This window comes from Danio rerio, chromosome 5, assembly GCF_052040795.2.
Source record: "Danio rerio strain M-AB ecotype USA chromosome 5, GRCz13ab, whole genome shotgun sequence".
Classification (NCBI taxonomy): Eukaryota; Metazoa; Chordata; class Actinopteri; order Cypriniformes; family Danionidae; genus Danio; species Danio rerio.
The window spans coordinates 22,911,555-22,930,000 of NC_141025.1; the positions used below are offsets into that span (position 1 = coordinate 22,911,555).

At 34.4% G+C, this 18,446-nt stretch overlaps 2 protein-coding genes across 13 annotated transcripts in view; one reads left to right on the forward strand and one right to left on the reverse strand.

The window, feature by feature from the left end:
* Positions 1–18,446, reverse strand: part of smarca1 (SNF2 related chromatin remodeling ATPase 1) — an 82,248-nt gene that overhangs the window by 21,534 nt on the left and 42,268 nt on the right. For 5 of the 9 annotated variants that reach the window (XM_087252171.1, XM_087252170.1, XM_087252167.1 and 2 more), the window contains 11 exons: positions 18,195–18,261; positions 11,870–11,953; positions 10,028–10,194; positions 9,841–9,941; positions 7,910–8,010; positions 7,412–7,591; positions 7,135–7,290; positions 6,841–6,972; positions 6,077–6,142; positions 5,876–5,985; positions 17–243 (listed from right to left, as the gene is read on the reverse strand). In XM_087252171.1, the coding sequence (XP_087108297.1) occupies positions 17–243; positions 5,876–5,985; positions 6,077–6,142; positions 6,841–6,972; positions 7,135–7,290; positions 7,412–7,591; positions 7,910–8,010; positions 9,841–9,941; positions 10,028–10,083 (1,129 nt within the window). In that variant the 5' untranslated portion in view covers positions 10,084–10,194; positions 11,870–11,953; positions 18,195–18,261. Of the gene's footprint in view, positions 1–16; positions 244–5,875; positions 5,986–6,076; positions 6,143–6,840; positions 6,973–7,134; positions 7,291–7,411; positions 7,592–7,909; positions 8,011–9,840; positions 9,942–10,027; positions 10,195–11,869; positions 11,954–14,098; positions 14,277–18,194; positions 18,262–18,446 lie in introns of those variants that run through there. The other 4 variants (XR_015490325.1, XM_087252166.1, NM_001099997.1 and 1 more) reach the window with 3 other exon arrangements.
* Positions 17,175–18,446, forward strand: part of gab3 (GRB2 associated binding protein 3) — a 45,460-nt gene continuing 44,188 nt past the window's right edge. For all 4 annotated transcript variants that reach the window (XR_015491123.1, XR_015491122.1, XM_087253401.1 and 1 more), the window contains exon 1: positions 17,175–17,292. Coding sequence is in view for 1 of the 4 variants with exons in the window: in XM_087253400.1 (XP_087109526.1) it covers positions 17,221–17,292 (72 nt within the window). In the remaining 3 variants the exon portion in view is untranslated. The remainder of the gene's footprint in view (positions 17,293–18,446) is intronic.

The following is an 18,446-nucleotide window of genomic DNA, read 5'->3' on the forward strand; positions in this document are numbered from 1 at the left end:
AACACACAGTGTTCACCTTGCTCTTGCACTTTAGGCAGAAGCTTATCCAGAGCGACCATCTTGCCGCTGTTGATGACTAAGTGTGTGTCCGTGGTGTATGGAGGACCAGGCTCTGCCCCGTCAAACAGGTATGGATGGTTGCAGCATTTTCGCAGCTGCATCAGAATATTCAGAAGTCGCATCTTATCCATCTTTCCAGCAGAGTTCAGGATGTCAATATCCTTCATCAGAATACGTGTGTACCTGGTTAATGAAATAAAAAAGCTGTTTTTATCTACACTGTTTGTTTCATTCCGGTTGATAAATCTGAACATAGTGTTTGAGTTAAGAAAATAACTTTTCAGTTTTGGCTTTCAATCTGATTGAGTGCTTGCATCTCTTATCGATCAGATTAGAAAAGGCTTAAACCAACCCTTACAATCCAATTTAGCCGACTGCTTTCAACTGATGTGATTATGTGTGAGCTTTTTGTCTGAATTTGACTGCTAGTCCAATCGCAAATAGATTATTTGGGTTCATGTAAGCAACTACTGTGTCAGTATATAATCGTTGTATTATTCTGAAGTGATAACAACTGCTAGACAATTTCAAGGATTTTGTTTAACAACGTGTGACCCTGTTTCCTGACTGGTATTAACTTGCTGTTTACAATTTAAAAGTAACCTTGATCAAATGCATTTTCAGCTTTTGTTTAGAGCCCATTTACTTTTGTTTTTAATGTTGTTCACTTGTGACTGCAAAGTGACATCATGATACTATGGCTGTTTCTCAATTCCAAGAATGCAGGCAACAGACTCACATTCTCATAGAAACCAATGTTGCCACGTTACATTGTAAGAACAAACTTGGAAGACTAGGACAACACAGAATGCATCCTGTTAGAAATGAGATGCTGCAATCCTCCTGTTGGTCACATGACATTCAGGTTTTAACGGGGAAAGAATTCAACATTAAAGGTGCAGTAGGTGATTGTCTTCAGAAACATTTTTTTGTTGTGCTGGTTGAAAGTCTCTTCACATTCCAATAGTAATGATTAAAGTAAATGATCTAAATGTATTTAAATTTATTTTTATATTCTGGGTAAGGCATAAGACTAAAAAATGTTCATCCAATTAAAATTTGTTGGCCCAAAAATTCCCATAATTCAGATAAGTCACAACAAGTGTAGATTTGTGCAACTGTGCACCTGTGCACCTCTGTTCATGCAGATGACACAAGTGACAGAGGTAAAAGCAAATGCTGAATCACAACTATAAAATACTGAATCAATATTGGAGTTACTTTTGCAGGCTGGAGAAAGGATGACACCTTGTCTGAAGTATTTCTTCTAGACAGGTAATGTTCTGTTTTAAAAGAATTTAAGTCAGACAAAGCTGATGTAGAATATGTTGTGTTATGAAAGGGTTATACGCACAGAAGTGTTGTTAGCCACTGAAATCCTCCGGTGAAAGATTGATGTGACTATTTACAGCTTCATAAAAGACCTTTTACAGCATCAAATAGTAGATTTTATTTAGTTTAACAACAAAACATCAGTAAATAGCACTATTCCGCCTATAGCCTGCTTTACTAAGGTGAAGTTGGTTTTATATTCATATTGCTTCATTTTTGAAAAATGACAACCTGTGACACAGCCCTTAAACCATGCTGCTTTGAATATTCAGTCTGCAACAGCATGGCTATTTATACAAGTATGGCTTAGTAATAAGTGTAATTCCTGCACGCCGCCGCCCAACCACTAAGCATACAGTATTCGCTTTAGGACAAAGCGTGTGAGACAGTGAGACCAGCTATCCTTGCATGTATGATATATTGCACATCATGACAAGTTTTGCTTGCTAACTACACAACTGAAAATGTGCTAGATATAATACAGTTTTTCATTTGGAATTGTAGTATTATAAAGTACTAAATAGTTTTCTAACTGGCAATTGACATGATCAAGTGGGTCTCTGTCATCTTTATTGTGCGCGTTCGTGATTTCAGGAGACGTGGCGACCAAAATAGGGTTGTGTTTCAAAGATATTATGCTAACTGGTTAGCAGTTAGGCAGATCACCTACTGTACCTTTAAAACATGCATAACATGATTTGGTTTTTATCTATATATCTATAGAAATGTATATAATATTTGCAATAACTTAAAACACTACATGTTTGATATAACACTACTGATATAACACTACTTATAGTCTTGATATTGGTACTGCATTTTATTGGAAAAAGCTCATCCCTATGCCCTAATTACACTCCAGAATGACAGCTTGAGATGAAGGGTGTAAGGGTCAAAAGTTTTTTTTTTTTAATGCACTTATGAGTCAATCAAGGAGGTGTGCTTTTGTTGCACTATTTGTCTACTTGCTCAAAACAATGAGCAGGCTGTGCCTTATGTATTTATTTATTTATTTATTTATTTGTTTGTTTGTTTGTTTGTTTGTTTGTGGTGTGTGTGTGTGTGTGTGTGTGTGTGTGTGTGTGTGTGTGTGTGTGTGTGTGTGTGTGTGTGTGTGTGTGTGTGTGAAAGTTTTTTTTTTTTATTAAGAAGCCCCTATTATGGGTTTTTAAAAATGACCTTCCATCCGGTGTGTAACACGGCACAAAGTGAATGAAAACATCCAGCTGTGGTTTAAATCTTTAAGTGCATCATGTCTAAAACTATTCATTCTTTAATGATATAGTGGACATTGGGCTCTAAAATACGCTCTACTACTTCATGGCCGTGGTGGGCATTTCTCTCTGATGCACTGAACCCAGTCCACCAATCACAACAGACAGGGTCATCGGACCAGTCATCGCAGATTAACCAAAGGGTTTGGGAACAAATGAATCGCTGAACGAATCATATGGGAGTCGTTGGGATAGTTAGGTAAATACATATTAAAACACAATGAAAGTGTTTTTTCACCTTGCATGCATATCAGTCTGTTGTTGGAGACCCCCAAAATCAAAATATGACCTTTAAGAATGAAAAATAGGGGCTCTTTAAAAAATGTATAATAACGTTTTCTTCATAACTCTTAACATGTGTCCCAAATGTACACTATACACTAATATGCACTTTTGCACTGTGTACTTAGGCACTTACACACTCAAAAGAGTTTTAAAATGAATTCAGCATTGTCCCAATTGGATCACTAATGTTTTTTTACTAACCAGAAATTTAAACCGTTTTCCAGATCACATTTGACGATTGCCAAATTAGTGAAATAAATGAACAAACTACAAAATAGTACCTGCCATATTTACTTTATAACCACATTCACCATCGGGAGGCAGTATAATCAATCTCATAGGAGAATTTTGCTTTCGCAATCCAAAATAAATCACAACAGTTGTATCCTTGGAAAAAAACTTTCATTCCAAAGGGCCCTTCAAAATGGCCTGTTTTGAGCATTTCAGTTTTTAACTATACTTTAATATGGCTGCCATGATTGTTTTCACACCAAAGTGCCCTTCGGAGGGCGATATATCCAATTTGGAATGCAGTGCACCATGAAAATTATTTTTGATGGTTTATGAGAACAAAGATGGCAAGATCACCTAAAAATCCATATTTAAAAATTAAAAGTAAGGGGTAAGGATTGTCAATCAACTTGTACGTTTATAAAAAAAATATTTTAGCAATGGAACATTATTGGATTAGAGGAATTTACTTTTAAAATAGGACTTTAGTATGTTGAGGCTTTTTAATATATACTGTATGTATAGACTAGGCTGCCTTACTGTTGTCATTGAGACCACCCACCTTGTTAGAAACTAATAAAAATCTGGGTCGTGAGCAACAGTGTTTGTTTACAGAGTATTTTCATTTCACCAGTATCCAGCATACAAAACACTATAAATAAACACCCAAAGTGTTTATCATACCATATGGCAAGTTTGAGTGCCACAAAGAAATAAACAAAGATGTGAGCGTATGGAGAAAAATAAGATATTTCTTAACAAGTGTCAAGGAATAATTCATGTGATTTTGATCATAAATTTGAGTGACCAGAATGCAAGACCACTGCTTCTCTTGTACTTTTTCCACTGGAAAACAGAAAAAGACAACGTCGCAATGCCTCACTCAGTAAAACTGAAAGAGTTTTTACCACACAAGTTAAGGTGTTATCAATGTCACATTAAAGATTAATGCCTCAACATTTTTCTCATGGATAAATCTTGAGAATGATGAAAAATATACTCTGTCTATCAATGTGAACAACAATTTGTAGCACAACATTTATAACAAAACAAAAACATAAGCAACCTTGTGGTTAGAACCTCTCCCCGCTCACCTCAGAATGTTGCTTCAGTAACAGAATCACAATGCACCTTGGGTAATTTGCACTTGATGTTTAATGTGGTCAAGTGCTCAACCACTGTGATGCAACACAATGCAATAAGCAGGTTCTGCGAGTACATACTCATGAATTTTCCTTTAAAGACACACCTGTTGTGAGCTGTCTGTGACTGCATCTGTTATTGGTGAACCCACTTGTTTGCATTAATATATATCCAATAGTGGATTTAGAACAGAAAGACTACAATTTGATCAAACCCTAAGGGCCCAGGTTCACAAACAGACAATTGCTTAAAAGGTTAATTCACTCACAAATTAAGTTTAATCAATATTTACTCACCCTCAAGTATATTTTGAAGAAAGCTGATAACCAATATCAATTGACCTCTATAGTAAAAGAAAAAAACAATTACTATGGAAGTCAATGGGTTTCAGCATTTTTCAAAATATCTCCTCTTGTGTTCAACAGAAAGAAACAAAAAAAGATAAATGAATGATAACAGAATGTTTAGTTTTGGGTAAACTATCTCTTTAATTCAGGCATAGGCCTTCACTAAATGAGGTAATTAAGCAGCTTTTATTAAAATGACAGCAGAATAATAAACTCACAACAGTTTGACAAATATTGCAGTTGTTGGACAACATTGTGTACTTTTGAGGCTTTTTTAGGCAATAATGTAGTTGTTTAGACTGCATCTATAAGGAAAGTGCAGTTTTTTTATATTTATAATTTATAATCACCCTGTCATTGAGCAGAGCAAAGACGGTTGAGGTTGTCCATCCACAAAATGGTGATTTTTCCTTATCGCAAACACAAGCGTAATCTGGTAGTGTTGCGTTGCTTTGGCTTTTTCATGGTTAATTATTGTGTTGATTGCAACAGAGACAAACTGGGAAATGTCTCTAGACTGATCGCATTTTATGTGGTTCAACCTTTTAATTTTAAAATGTGAGCAAAATCAACTGTTTTGTCATCATGAGATATTACACTTCAAATACTATCTCTAAAGTGAAATTGGTTAATTAGTAACAGTTTCTGCTCTTCTGGCGTCAGCTGGAGGGCACATATCCATTATACAGTGAATTTATATATATATATATATATATATATATATATATATATATATATATATATATATATATATATATATATATATATATTTATTTATTTATTTATTTATTTATATATATATATATATATATATATATATATATATATATATATATATATAAATAAATATATATATATATATATATATATATATATATATATATATATATATATATATATATATATTTTTTTTTTTTTTTTTTTTTTTTTTTTTTTTTTTTTTAATAATATTATGTCATAAAACTGCATGGTTCTTTCCCTTCTTAGAGACAATTGATTACACATTCTTAAACTTCTTAAATTCTTCTTAAACTCCAACTAGTTCTTTGGGTTGGTCTGTGGTTTATAATGCTTCAACTAAGACTTTTTCCAACAACCACATGGAAAAGAATTAATAGATGTATATACTCATTTAGCAGACACTAATGCGTTCTATTAAACAATTCTTGCTTTTTTTTAAAAGGAAGTTGTTTGCAATCTTACCATTCCCTTTGCATTTTACTGAGCCCCAGGTAAATCTTCACCTCTTTCTTGGGAGGAAGACTCTTCTCCACCTCTGCTTTGATACGGCGCAGCAGGAATGGACGCAGAACCTGAAAACAACCACTCGATAGCTTGAGGGTCCCAATCATCATCAGAAAAAAACACTTCAATGTTGAACAACACTAATCCAGACAGACTCACAGCATGAAGTCTTTCAACCAGCTTCTGGTCACCCAGGCAGTTTGTGTCAAACCATGAATCAAAATCCTGAAATTTTAGAAACGCACAAAGACATGCATTTTAATAATGGTACATTAACTACTGTATATTGTTCAAATTGAGTTATGATTATAACTGTGCCTCTTAGGCTTATTTCTGTGTATAAAATTCTGTTTAAACATTTTGAGTCAGTTACGACACTTTTGAAAGAAGTCTTTTATGCTCATCAAGGTTACATTTATTTGATCATAAATGCAGTAATATTATGAAATCTTATTTCAATTTATAATGAATGTTTTCTGTCATTCAGTGCTGAAATTTCAGCTACCATTACTCCAGCCTTCAGTGTAAGATGATTCTTTAAAAATCATTTTAATATGCTAATGCTTGTTGCTCCAGAAAATTACTTACATTTTATATAATATTTTTCTTAAATTTTTTGTTTTGAAAAACATCCATGTGTCTCAAATAAGAGTGTGTGTACAAAAAAAAAAGAGGAAAATATCCACAATCAAACGAACGCTCAAATAAACAAAATTCAACTAAACAAGCAAGACATTTCTTTCCTATCGCAGTGCTAATTTGTTTATAAACTTTTAAGGAGTATCTTATATAAGTTTATAATCTGTTATATAAGATGAAGACTTCTCTAAATACACAACACATTTGGACATGCAACGATGACAGCAAAATAACATGTGGGAGGAGATTAAACAGGATGCAATTCTTTAAAAAGTATGACTCACACTGGCAGAGTTGAACACATCAGGCAGCAGGAAGTTCAAAAGCGACCAGAGCTCGTGTAGATTATTTTGCAGTGGGGTCCCAGTCAACAACAGACGATTGGTCGTCTTAAACTCACGCGCGATCTCTGACAACTGCGAGCCGAGATAAAAGAGAAAAAGACAGCAGGAGAGAGAAAGAGAGGAACATGCCTCTGAAGTATTTTCCTCTTAAATCATCTAAGAAGTGTTATGAGACACATTTCTCAGCTTTTTAGTTAATTGGATCTCATCAGTCATTCATCCGAGTTCAAATACCTTTGATTTCTCATTCTTGATGCGATGAGCCTCGTCGATAACCAGGTAGCGCCAGTTAAACTTCTTAAACACAGATTTCTCCCGAATCACCATCTCATATGAGGTAACGCATACATCCCATTCACCAGGCATCATCACATCACGTATGAACGCGGCCTAAAACACACACACATACTAATTACGACTGGTTCATTATTACACAAGCATTTTTAAAGGCCTACAGGTAGGATGAAAGTGGGTAGAAAAGGAAGGGCACTGAGAATGTGAGCAGCCTTACTCTTTCATCTTTATTCCCGATGAGACAGACGGCCTTCAAGGTGGGCACCCACCGTTTAAATTCATTCATCCAGTTATGCAGAGTAGATTTGGGCACTAGGACCATGTGAGGGCCTGGAATGTTCCTGTAGTGCTTCAGGTAGCCTAGCAACGCGATTGTCTGCAGGGTCTTACCCAGACCCTGAACCAATCAGAACACACAAATCCAGTGAGTCAGTCTATGACATCAAGACAGAGCCAGAAAAATCAGTCTCGCTAAAGCCTTTGAAAATATGCCGGAGCCGTCTCTTCATTGTCAAGAGTCTGTGTGGTTCAACAGTGACGCACATTCATACGTTTATTTCTAAAAACTGTAGGCGTCCAAGTGATAAATCACATAAATATTTTTTAAAGTACAAATACCATCATGAACAATCTGCTGTATTTCTATAGCTGCTGTATTTACTTTTATTTTAAAGCATTAAATATGAATACATTGGGGGGGGGGGGGGGGGGTTACCATCTCATCAGCCAGGATGCCGTTGATGCCATTCTCATACAGAGAAATCATCCAATTCAGACCTCTGATCTGGTAATCTCTCAGTGTTCCATTCTTAATGTCTGTCAATAAGAAAAATAATCAACTGAAAAATCGAAAACTGAAAAAAATTAATCAATAATTAGTGCAATAAGCAATATTACTCATTACTAATAACAATAAAACACATCTCTTGTACATGTCTGCTGTTTTGGAAAGCTTGTTGAATCTGCTGTCATCGTGTGCATTATTGCAAATGCAGAGTAAACTCGAAAACTGCTGCTTCCACACATACAGAATTGCAAATAGGTTATCAAGTAAAAGAGAACAAGCCAGAAAATCCCACAGAAAACAAGCCAGAAAAATAACAATGACGAATGGCTTTGCATGTGCTTGTTGAGTTTAAAAACAATCATTACTTTTGCAGTCCCATTTGGGGCTGTTAGTGATGCAGACATTCTTTAAACTTCAACTTTAAGTCTATCATTGTTATCAGTTGTACAATATTTAAGAATAAGAAGAATCAAGATTGTTTTTATGCTATTACAATTTTCAGTGATAAAATATTTTAGATCTAACAACTAGAAACATTTATATATGTTGTTGCTAAGGTAAAAACAAATGTAAATAATGAAGATACTTAATATTTGATATTTAATTTCCTGCAATTGTCATGCTGTCCTCACATTTCCAAATTTTTCTAATACAGTGTGAATCTGTGTCCTTTAAAAAAAACTATTCAGATTTTTTCTTATTTTAAAGCCTGTTTTGCCTTCATTTAATAATAATAATAAAAATGATTATAATAATAATGCTAATAATAATAATAATAATAAGCTTTATTTTTATATAGCGCCCTTAAATGTAGCATCTCAAGGCACTTTACAGACAAAATGTGCAGCAGAATGAAAACAAAATGTGATAAGAAAAAAATAATTAAAAACACATATAATAACAAAAATAGTAATAGATCTAAAAATCATATAAAAGTCTAATAAAATCAAATAAAAGCTCCCCTCAAAAAAATAAGTATTTAAAATATCTGACAGCATGTCAAAGTGCCCTGGAAGTTTAACTTGTATGAGAACCACTGGTTTATAGAACTTTACTTAAATAGTCCCAAACCTGTATGCTGTTTTTTTCTTCTGTGAAATACAAAATGATAGACCCTTTTCACATTTCCGGGTTTCTCAGTAGCAGAAGACGTCATAGTTGGGTAAACTTAGAGCGCAATTACTGGGAGAGTACAACCAATATTTTTTTACAATCCTATTTGCTGAATAAATTTTTTAAAATGCTGTGGTGGTGTTATCAAAACTTTCAGAAAAAGGACAAAAATAGTGTGAGCTTGATAACTGAAACCAGAGAAAAGAATAACGTCAGATTTACTCTCAGCTCCCTATACGCTGCATTAGAATCACCTGCATAAGTAGTAATTCATCGTTTGTAATTTTACGCAAAGGTGATAATACATTCATAAATGCATTTAAATGTTCATACATTTTTTTTAAATCTAAATATTAAAAACTTTCAAGGATTTAAGATTATGATGACTGTTAAACACGTCATAACAGGTTTGTGAAAAGGGTCTATATTTGCATAAAAGTCATCAGCATGAGGAACAGGGCAAAATTCATTATTTAAAAGTGACAATTAAATCTTCAGATGTCAATTAAATCAAATGTCATGAATTGTAGGCTGTCTCATAAGTGAATGTCATGTCATTAACATTGCAGTATTTTTTGTGTTCCATTGGAAAAAAAAATCAGCAAATGGGTTTCTAATGACATGAGGATGAGTAAATAATGACAGGCTCTTTTTAAAATAACCAATGAATTATTAATCTACCACTGTTAATTACTATTTGTGTAAACAGAAACAGATGGACTGCTCATAAAAACAGTGATTCATACATGAGGGTGACTCCTCAAAACGAACAAGAACATTATCTGCCTTCCTGCTCTCAGATAGGAGCTCCTCGTCCTCCTCCTGCTCTGTTCGACGATGCCGGTTACTGAAACACACATCCAGAAATGAATAAGGCCAAATCATTATGATGACACATCTGTCTCTCTCTGTGTGTGTATGTGTGTGACTCACTCTCCAACTGAAAGGAGGTTCTGCTTCTCATCCTGTTTGATTCGGGGTCTCCCCATTTTCACCTTCAGAGGTGACGTGGGGGACTTCTGACTGGCAGGCTGAATGAAATGAGCGAACAGTTCAGTCTGCTTCAGCAGGAACTCAAATCTGTTCGCACGGTCAGTTTTCTACAGACAAAAACAAAGAGGAAGACTTTTGAGTTAAATCGGACGTGCAAAAGATCACTTCAAACTTAATTTAACTTCACCGTGTTTGGTCAAATACAGTAAATATACATGGTGCTTCAGAGGGAAAAAATATAATAAAAAAGTAAATAAATAATTTATAAATTATATTATAATTTTATAAGATTATTGTGTATATTATATTATATAATATAATGTGATTATTTATCACTTGTATCTAATCAAAGTCCTTGAGAGGCAATTTTAACAGCATGCCAGGATGTACAGTTATAAATAATACACTGTTATAAATAAATATACAAATTAACTACATACAATTAAATGTTAGGTTAAAATCTACTGAAAAGACTTATCAAATTCTTTCAAAACATTAACAGCCATAAACTGCAAAAACTGTGAAACCTAAAAAAATTACCTCTCAAGCATAAAAATGTTAAATAAAATAAAAAATCTTATTAAAGCATATCACTATTTTTTTGTTTAGTAACAGAGAAATTGTACATGAATAAAACCTCTTTTTTTTCAACCATCATATTAGGTAGGGACTCTCCCGACGGCTTTAACCACCCCCTTGAAGTCAAGTTAATTTTATTTTCTATATAGCGCCAAACACAACTTCTTTTAATGAACAAGCTAAATATCGGTATAGTATCTTATTTACACAACGGCATGTCATTTTTGTCTCTACATGGTCACGTGTTTACAAATTTCTGCTCTCTGAATTATGGCTGGTGGAGATTTACACAGCCACTTTCTGCTGTATGGGAATGAGAGTGCCACATCTGACAGGTGAATTGTTTTGAATGAATCTTTTGCATTACTTGAGATCAGTGAGTCCTCTCAGGGTGTGATTCGTTCATTTGTGTATGCGCACATTAGTGCAGATGGAGGCAGATATTAGTTCCTTTTTTAATTCTTCTATCAGGTTTGAGTCGTTCTTTCATCATGTGAAAGACAGAAGCCAATTATATGCATTTAGAGCTGAAATAAGATTTGATCCAATCATTTCTCGCGATCTCAGGTTTAAGTCATCTATCTTTACATGCTGTCACGTGACGAACAAACGACTCAAAAACCAGAAGACTCGAAAGGTGAACTATTCCTGGTTCTATTTAGCTCAGACTGTGTGCTTTGGTTAAGCTTGAAGATAAAAAGATATAAAAACAAATGTTTTTACCTTGTATGGTTGTACAGTTTAAACAGTTGATCAATTATTTACTGCTGTCATTAAAAGAAACAAATTAACACCATGACTCCTAGTGTTTGTGTCGGTGTCAGTCTGAATAGCCATGCCACATCGCACCCCCAATACCCCACCCCAAAACTGTAAACCTGGGGAAACACTGCACATTGTACCAGAATAAGACAAAGGCTCTCTTCTATCTGTCGTCTGTGAATATAGTACTACGTATAGTAGTGTTCAAAAGTATTCATATAGAAATGCAACAAGCATTTCTGAATTCAATGTTTGTATGAAATACTACAGAAAAATCCTTCATCTTTTTAGTTTCACCTCCACCTCTTGCTGGTCTAAAAGAGCTGGTGCTGTTAACCTCACTCCCACCTGTGGTTACTACTGACTAACAGCTCAGTGTATTTAAAATACATTATCTGTTAACTATTAACAGTGTAAATTGAAAACGTAATGAAGACTCACTCTTTTTTCCTCATACTCAGGGTCAGCCAGGCTCTCCTTCACCACTGCTTTAGGAGGAGGACCCAGGAGAAATGGCGGATCCTCCTAAAAACATATATAAAAAACATATATCAGATATAAACACAAATGAGCTTTTGATTATTACTAAATTGGATGAGCAAGTGTTGAATTACTGTTTGGATTGGGCATCATTCTAGTACAACAGCAAAATGAATAGTTAATATATAAAAGTCAAATGCTACAATAATGTATTGTATTGAAGTACGCCCTTAATCTTAAGCAGTGCACGCTTTTTGTTGTTGTTCATTTGCAACATTAATTTCTTAGTCTTCAATTTTCAAGTTCTTTTCAATTATATGATGTTGTAAAATTACCCCAAAGTTTTTTTTTTTAACAAGTGAAAGCAACGATGCTTTACAACAGGTTATAATGGTAACCATGGATACAACTATTATTGTTTCTACTGTTTCAGTCGAACAGTTGCAGCTCATCCAGAATGCTGCGGCCAGGATTCTGACCAGAACCAGAAAATCATCACACATCACATCTGTCCTCAGATCTTTACACAGTCTCCCAGTTACATTCAGAATAGCTTTTAAAGTATGATTATTTATGTATTAATCACTAAATGGCCTGGGACCTCAGTACATTACAGATATGCTCACTGAATGCAAACTGAACAGATCACTCAGATCTTTAGGATCATATAAACTAGAAACTCAGTTCAGTTCATTCAAAGCAGGGTGAATTGGCCTACAGGTGCTACAACCCCCCCACCCCCCGCTGCTGGAATCAGCTTCTAGAAATGATCAGATGTGCTCCAACAGTAGGCACATTCAAATCAAGACTGAAAACACATCTGTTTAGCTGTGCCTTTACTGAATTATGTTACGTCCGAGAGATCATCATCACACTATTGTCTTTTTTATCTTTTTCATTCTTTTAAAACCTGTTTTAACACATTTTAATCTGTTTTTATTCTATCTTATTCTTGTCTCTTTTATTCCTGTTTCTGTAAAGCACTTTAATTTACCACTGTGTATGAAATGTGCTATATAAATAAACCTGCCTTGCCGTACTTTAGAATACATTATTATAGTATCCTGTTTATTGATATCACTATTATTATATGCCAGTAGTGGCTAATATGGACAATATATAAGAGCAATATTATTCTAACAACAATAACGTAGTAATAATGACATCTTAGCACAAGCTTTGGTTGCTTATTTGTAAGGCTGTAAGAAATGTGTTATAAATTATAATCAATGTATTTTTATGACAACAGAGAAACTATACAACTTAACTGTGTTTAGGCATGGGACAATAACCATTTTCAAGGTATACCGCGGTTTTGGAAAATGTTCTGCTATACTGTTCCTATGACATATGTAAATTTTTAGGTTTTGTTTTTAGTTTTTTTATGACACCAGCATCTCCAGAAGAAAATACATCTAAAGATGCCATTTTAATATGTAAACGAATCAGTTTTTGAAACAAATAACGATAGCAGAAGTCAATGATTCATCTGTATAATTTAGCCTGTCATGTTTACTGTCCCACAATATTTTAAGTTTCCTAAAAGTAAAATATAAGTTGTAGTTATTTACACAGATATTTAAAAGGAATATATTTTAGAGCAGTAATCACAATGCCATAAAACTGATGTTTTTATCCGAGGTTATCATACGGTCAGAATCTTATACATGCCTAACTCTGTTATGTAAATGCAAACACAAGTGTGTAAGCCAAGCCATGTGACATAACATAAAAAGTTAGAGCTCAGTCTTATAACTGTTTAACGTTATAGTAACAAAAGATAAACAACACTCAGTGACGCTCGATTATCTGAGCTCAAATAAAGGCAGCATGACATCAGAGTCGTGTCAGATCACTGTGTGCGTGTGTGTACGAGTGTTTGTTTACATAGACCGCGTCTGCATGTAGTTGCTAATGTGAATCATACAGATTTATTTGCGCTCCGTCTGCAAGAAGTGTGGCGCAACTCTGCCCCGACCGCAAACGGAGCGCATGCAAATCTGTCAAAGACACACAGAAACACGCTGCTGTACACACAGTAATAAACATTTAGAGCTGTGCAGATGTGAACTCCGCCTTCCCGCCATGTTCCGCTCGCCGCAAACGCAGATCAACTGTAAACTTCTGCATCCTGTTTTTCGTGTCCGTCTGCAAACACATTATGCACTTCTCTTTTTTCTCTTTCTTTACCTCTTCCGCCTCCGCGTGCGCCTCCCGAGAAGTAGACGGTAGCTCTTCGTCCGACATGTTTGTCAATGTAGGAAGGTTTTCATGAGTTATTGGTGAACAGATAGTAAGTTATAAAGAATAATTTTGGCATATGCGTCATGACAGGACCATAGTCACGGCGCGCGCACACGCCCCTTTCAGAGCTTCATACTAAATCTCGCGAGATTGGAAAGGTCCCATGCCTATTTCTGAGCTGTTTGTTGAATCTCGCGATATTATGAAACGCTCAAAATTGGTAGACGTCGAACTGTAACCATATGCATAAAATTGTTGAATTTTGGACGACTAACTTACGTGTAAAAATTTACTGGGAAACAAAGCACAAAGATCAAGTATGTCTTTTATTAATACCGCATTTCAAACTAAATACTATGATGTTATAAGGTGACTGAATTACTGAGAATAGAATGTGGATGGACATAATTACAATTTCTCGTTTGTAAAATATCTGTACTAAACACTCTGAAATTGCAAAGTAACCAGATTCCTGAAAGAGAAAATTTGATAACACTTTGTACTAACTACACACTCTGAATCATCTATTAAGCACTAGCAAATAGTGAATTCATTATCTGGTAAGCAAGCATTAACTGCATTAATAGACGTTAGTAAGCAGTTTATAATCCCAGCTACAAGTGCTGTATTCTTGACTTATAAGCACATGTATAATGTGCTTATTAATTGTATTTTCATACTTTAACTATTTTATTACTTTTTTCTTATTATTTTATTATCTTGTTTTATTAATTATTTTCATTACTAAATTAAGTATTGCATTATTTACAAATCAGTTATTTGAGAGTAGTTGGTTAATAAACTTTTCAAATTAACATTTAGCCTATATATTTTATTATTCAGACATATATTAATAGTTGATTTGTATTTTAGTAAATGCTTTAACTTAACTTCTTCTAGTTTTGTGACCTAATCTAAAGTGAGGACTAATTATAAACCCTTTATAAATAACAATTAAATGCTCATTTATATTCTAAACAGGAAAAAAGAAAATACACAACTTTATTAATTTCTATTCATTTGAAGTTACACAAATGAAACTTTTAAATGAAAAATAAATCTTTGCAATGTTAACTAAAATAAAATTACCGTACGGATTAGACATCACTAAATAAGACTGAAATGTTGTCTCATAATATATTGTTAAATTATCATATTGCTGTTTTTCTGTCCAATTTTATGATGTATTTTGACACTCCTTTTAGTGAACAATGTTTAAACTTTACAGTAAATTAATTTTTAAGGCAAGATTAAAAAGATGTATTATTTATTTGATATTGAGACTCTAATTGTCTTTAAGACAATTGTAATTTTATTAAATTAATTGTAATTTTAATAAGGGATTTATAAATCATAAATAGTCCTCACTTTAGATTAGGTCACAAAACCGGATAAACTATACAAACTAGCCATTACTATATGCCTAAATAAGAATACATAACTGTTCGTTTGAATAGTTTATTAAACATTAACTCATTCTGAATGATGAAAAAACAACTACTCTTAAATACAAATGATTTGTACATAATGTGATACATAATTTTGTCATGAAAAATAAACCAGTAACATAGTATGAAAGTACAATTATTAAGCACATTATAAATGTGCTTGTAAGTCAAGAATACAGCATTTGTATCTGCAGTTATAAATTGCTTACTAACGTCTATTAATGCAGAGGTTATGCTTGACAAATAACAAATTCACTATTTGCTAAAAGATGATTTATAGTGTGTAGTTATTAGTTACCGAAAATTGAGAAGTTTCCACATTCAGTGGTCAAAATACAACATATAGTCTTTCATGTTATTATCCTTAAATAAAAACAAACGAGAAATGTTGTTTTTTATTTTTTCCATATACTAGTTCCATATACTAATATTATTTTTTATAACTTTATTCCACCAGAAAACTTTTTGTGGTTTAAAAAAACGCCTTAAGACTCTAGAAATTAAAACATTCATATTGTGATGTCTAAAATACATATAAATATGCTTGAAAATATTTAATGCAGAACAAAAAATTTCTGCATTTTTGTGTACCCAAGTACTTTACAGTACTTTAAAAATACTCAAAAATGTATCTGTCAAGGTTTTCAAACAATTATATTTGATTTACCAAAGTCACAAAAGTGCCAATTTCACATTCATCACATCCATAACAAAGCATAAATGCAAAAATGAAAAATAAAATCAATAATTTGTGCATGAGAAAATGTTTACAAAATGATATTCTTCTGAACCCATGGTTAGTTGTTTTAAAAAATATAAACAGCTGTTTCAATATAATCCTAACAAAAACTTTCTTTGTGAATTTATGTTTGGAATTTTTACAGCAAATTTCACATCCATAACGCTGGAATTGCTCATATATAGAAAGGTGGCAGCGATAAAAAAAAACAGATGTAGATATCATTCACTAGATGGCAGACATACACCACACTCCAGCATTTCCCCATGCAGCACAACCTGCTACAACCCACACTGTGCAGCGGTATTTGTACCTGGAGAATATCTGTTGGACCGATTGTGGAGACACACATCTTGGAAGGGGAGATGAGGGGTGTTTAACAAAAATAATTAATTATTTTTTAGATAATATTTAATTACTTCATCCCTCCCACCCTTTTTCTTTCTCCGAGGCTTCAATGACAGATGGCCTAATAAACCAGTTAAAATTCCCCTCAGCCTTTTTCAAACTGACCTTGGGTTTTCACACACACACACATACACACATACATACAAACACAAGGTCATGTGCTGGTTTGTTACAAGATACTAGAGGGAGGAACATCTTTTCTTCCTCCACCCAGAATACACAGACAGTTCACTTGTACATACATGTCCTTTCACATACAAATACAAAAACACACAAGCTCTCTCCTCCCACCCTGTTTGTTCCTCCTCTCTCTCTCTTACACACACAAACACACTCTCACTCTGGTCGATGCTGTGAGTTCCTCCTCTCCGTGTTTGGGGAGGGGGTGGTGGGGTGTTGAGCACAGGATTCTCTCTGCTTTGCTCTCAGTCTGCAATCAGCAACGGACACACACGCACACAGACGCAGCAGCTATGAGCGCAGGCGATGTGGTGTGCACAGGATGGCTCATAAAATCCCCTCCGGAGAAGAAGCTAAAGAGATTTGTGAGTACTGTGTGTCTGGGTGTGATGTATTGAGCATTCGAAGCTGGTACTGCAGTGTGATGATCCGCTGTCAGTTCATGATCTTGTGCTTTTATAACACAGGATGTCTTTGCTGTGTTTCCCTGTGCTGTGTGGTTTAATGTGACTTGCATTTGAATACACACTACACATGCTCAACTAAGCGCTCTACTGCTCTGCCAGTCATTTTCAGTGCTGGATATTGTTTGACTGTGCTGTGCAAGGCTGCAGTTTCATTCCTGGACTTTGTTATGTGATGCTTTGCACATGCTAATTCGCAGCTGTGTTTGTGCAGCATTTGGGTGTCTTTCTTGCACGTGGTTGTGCTGCTTTGCATTGCCTTTTGCCTGTGTCAAATTCAGTGTGTGCTTTGTGACAAGGCAGTTTACCTGTGCTGTGACTCTAATACTGGCATTTAAAATGGCATAATTCTTTTATGGAATCTGATTTTGCAGTTTACTATAGTATATAAGTGACATGGGATTGTGCTTTGTCATGTAACTGCAGTCTCTTTGTTATTTGTCGATTGCAGAAATGCAGAGCGTACACTTTGTTGTCCTGTGCCTTTCCCCTGTTTGATCTAGCCTCCTCTCTTTTAGCATGTATCTGCAATCTGTTTAGCTGTTTGCTGTACTTAAATGTGCAATGTGAGTACATTTTACTATGATCTTTCATATCACCGCATTTACTTACAACAATTCTCAATCAAAGCTTGATGTTAAATTCAAAAATATGACCAGAGGAAGTGCAAGTATGATATCGAAATAAAAGTGAAATTTAGACGTAGAAGGAAATGAAATAGGATTTTCGGTTTCAACACACTCAAGCTATGTTTTTTGATAACAACTTTACACTATGTTTACAGTGCACAATGTGCAGTTTACCTGTCCTGTTGCGTGCTTCTGAGATTTTGTTCGCTTTGTTGTGATAATATTTCCCACTTCCCAGAATCTGAAATACAGTATAGCAGAGTTTAAAACAGGAACTGTTCAGATAAAGCTGGAACTGTTTAAAGCAGTGGTCACACTTTATTTTGATGGTTTGTTGAATTTAAGTTACATTGCATCTACATGCCAACTAATCCTCATTAGATTATAAATAGACTAATGTTGGGGTTACGGTGGCTAGTTAGTCGA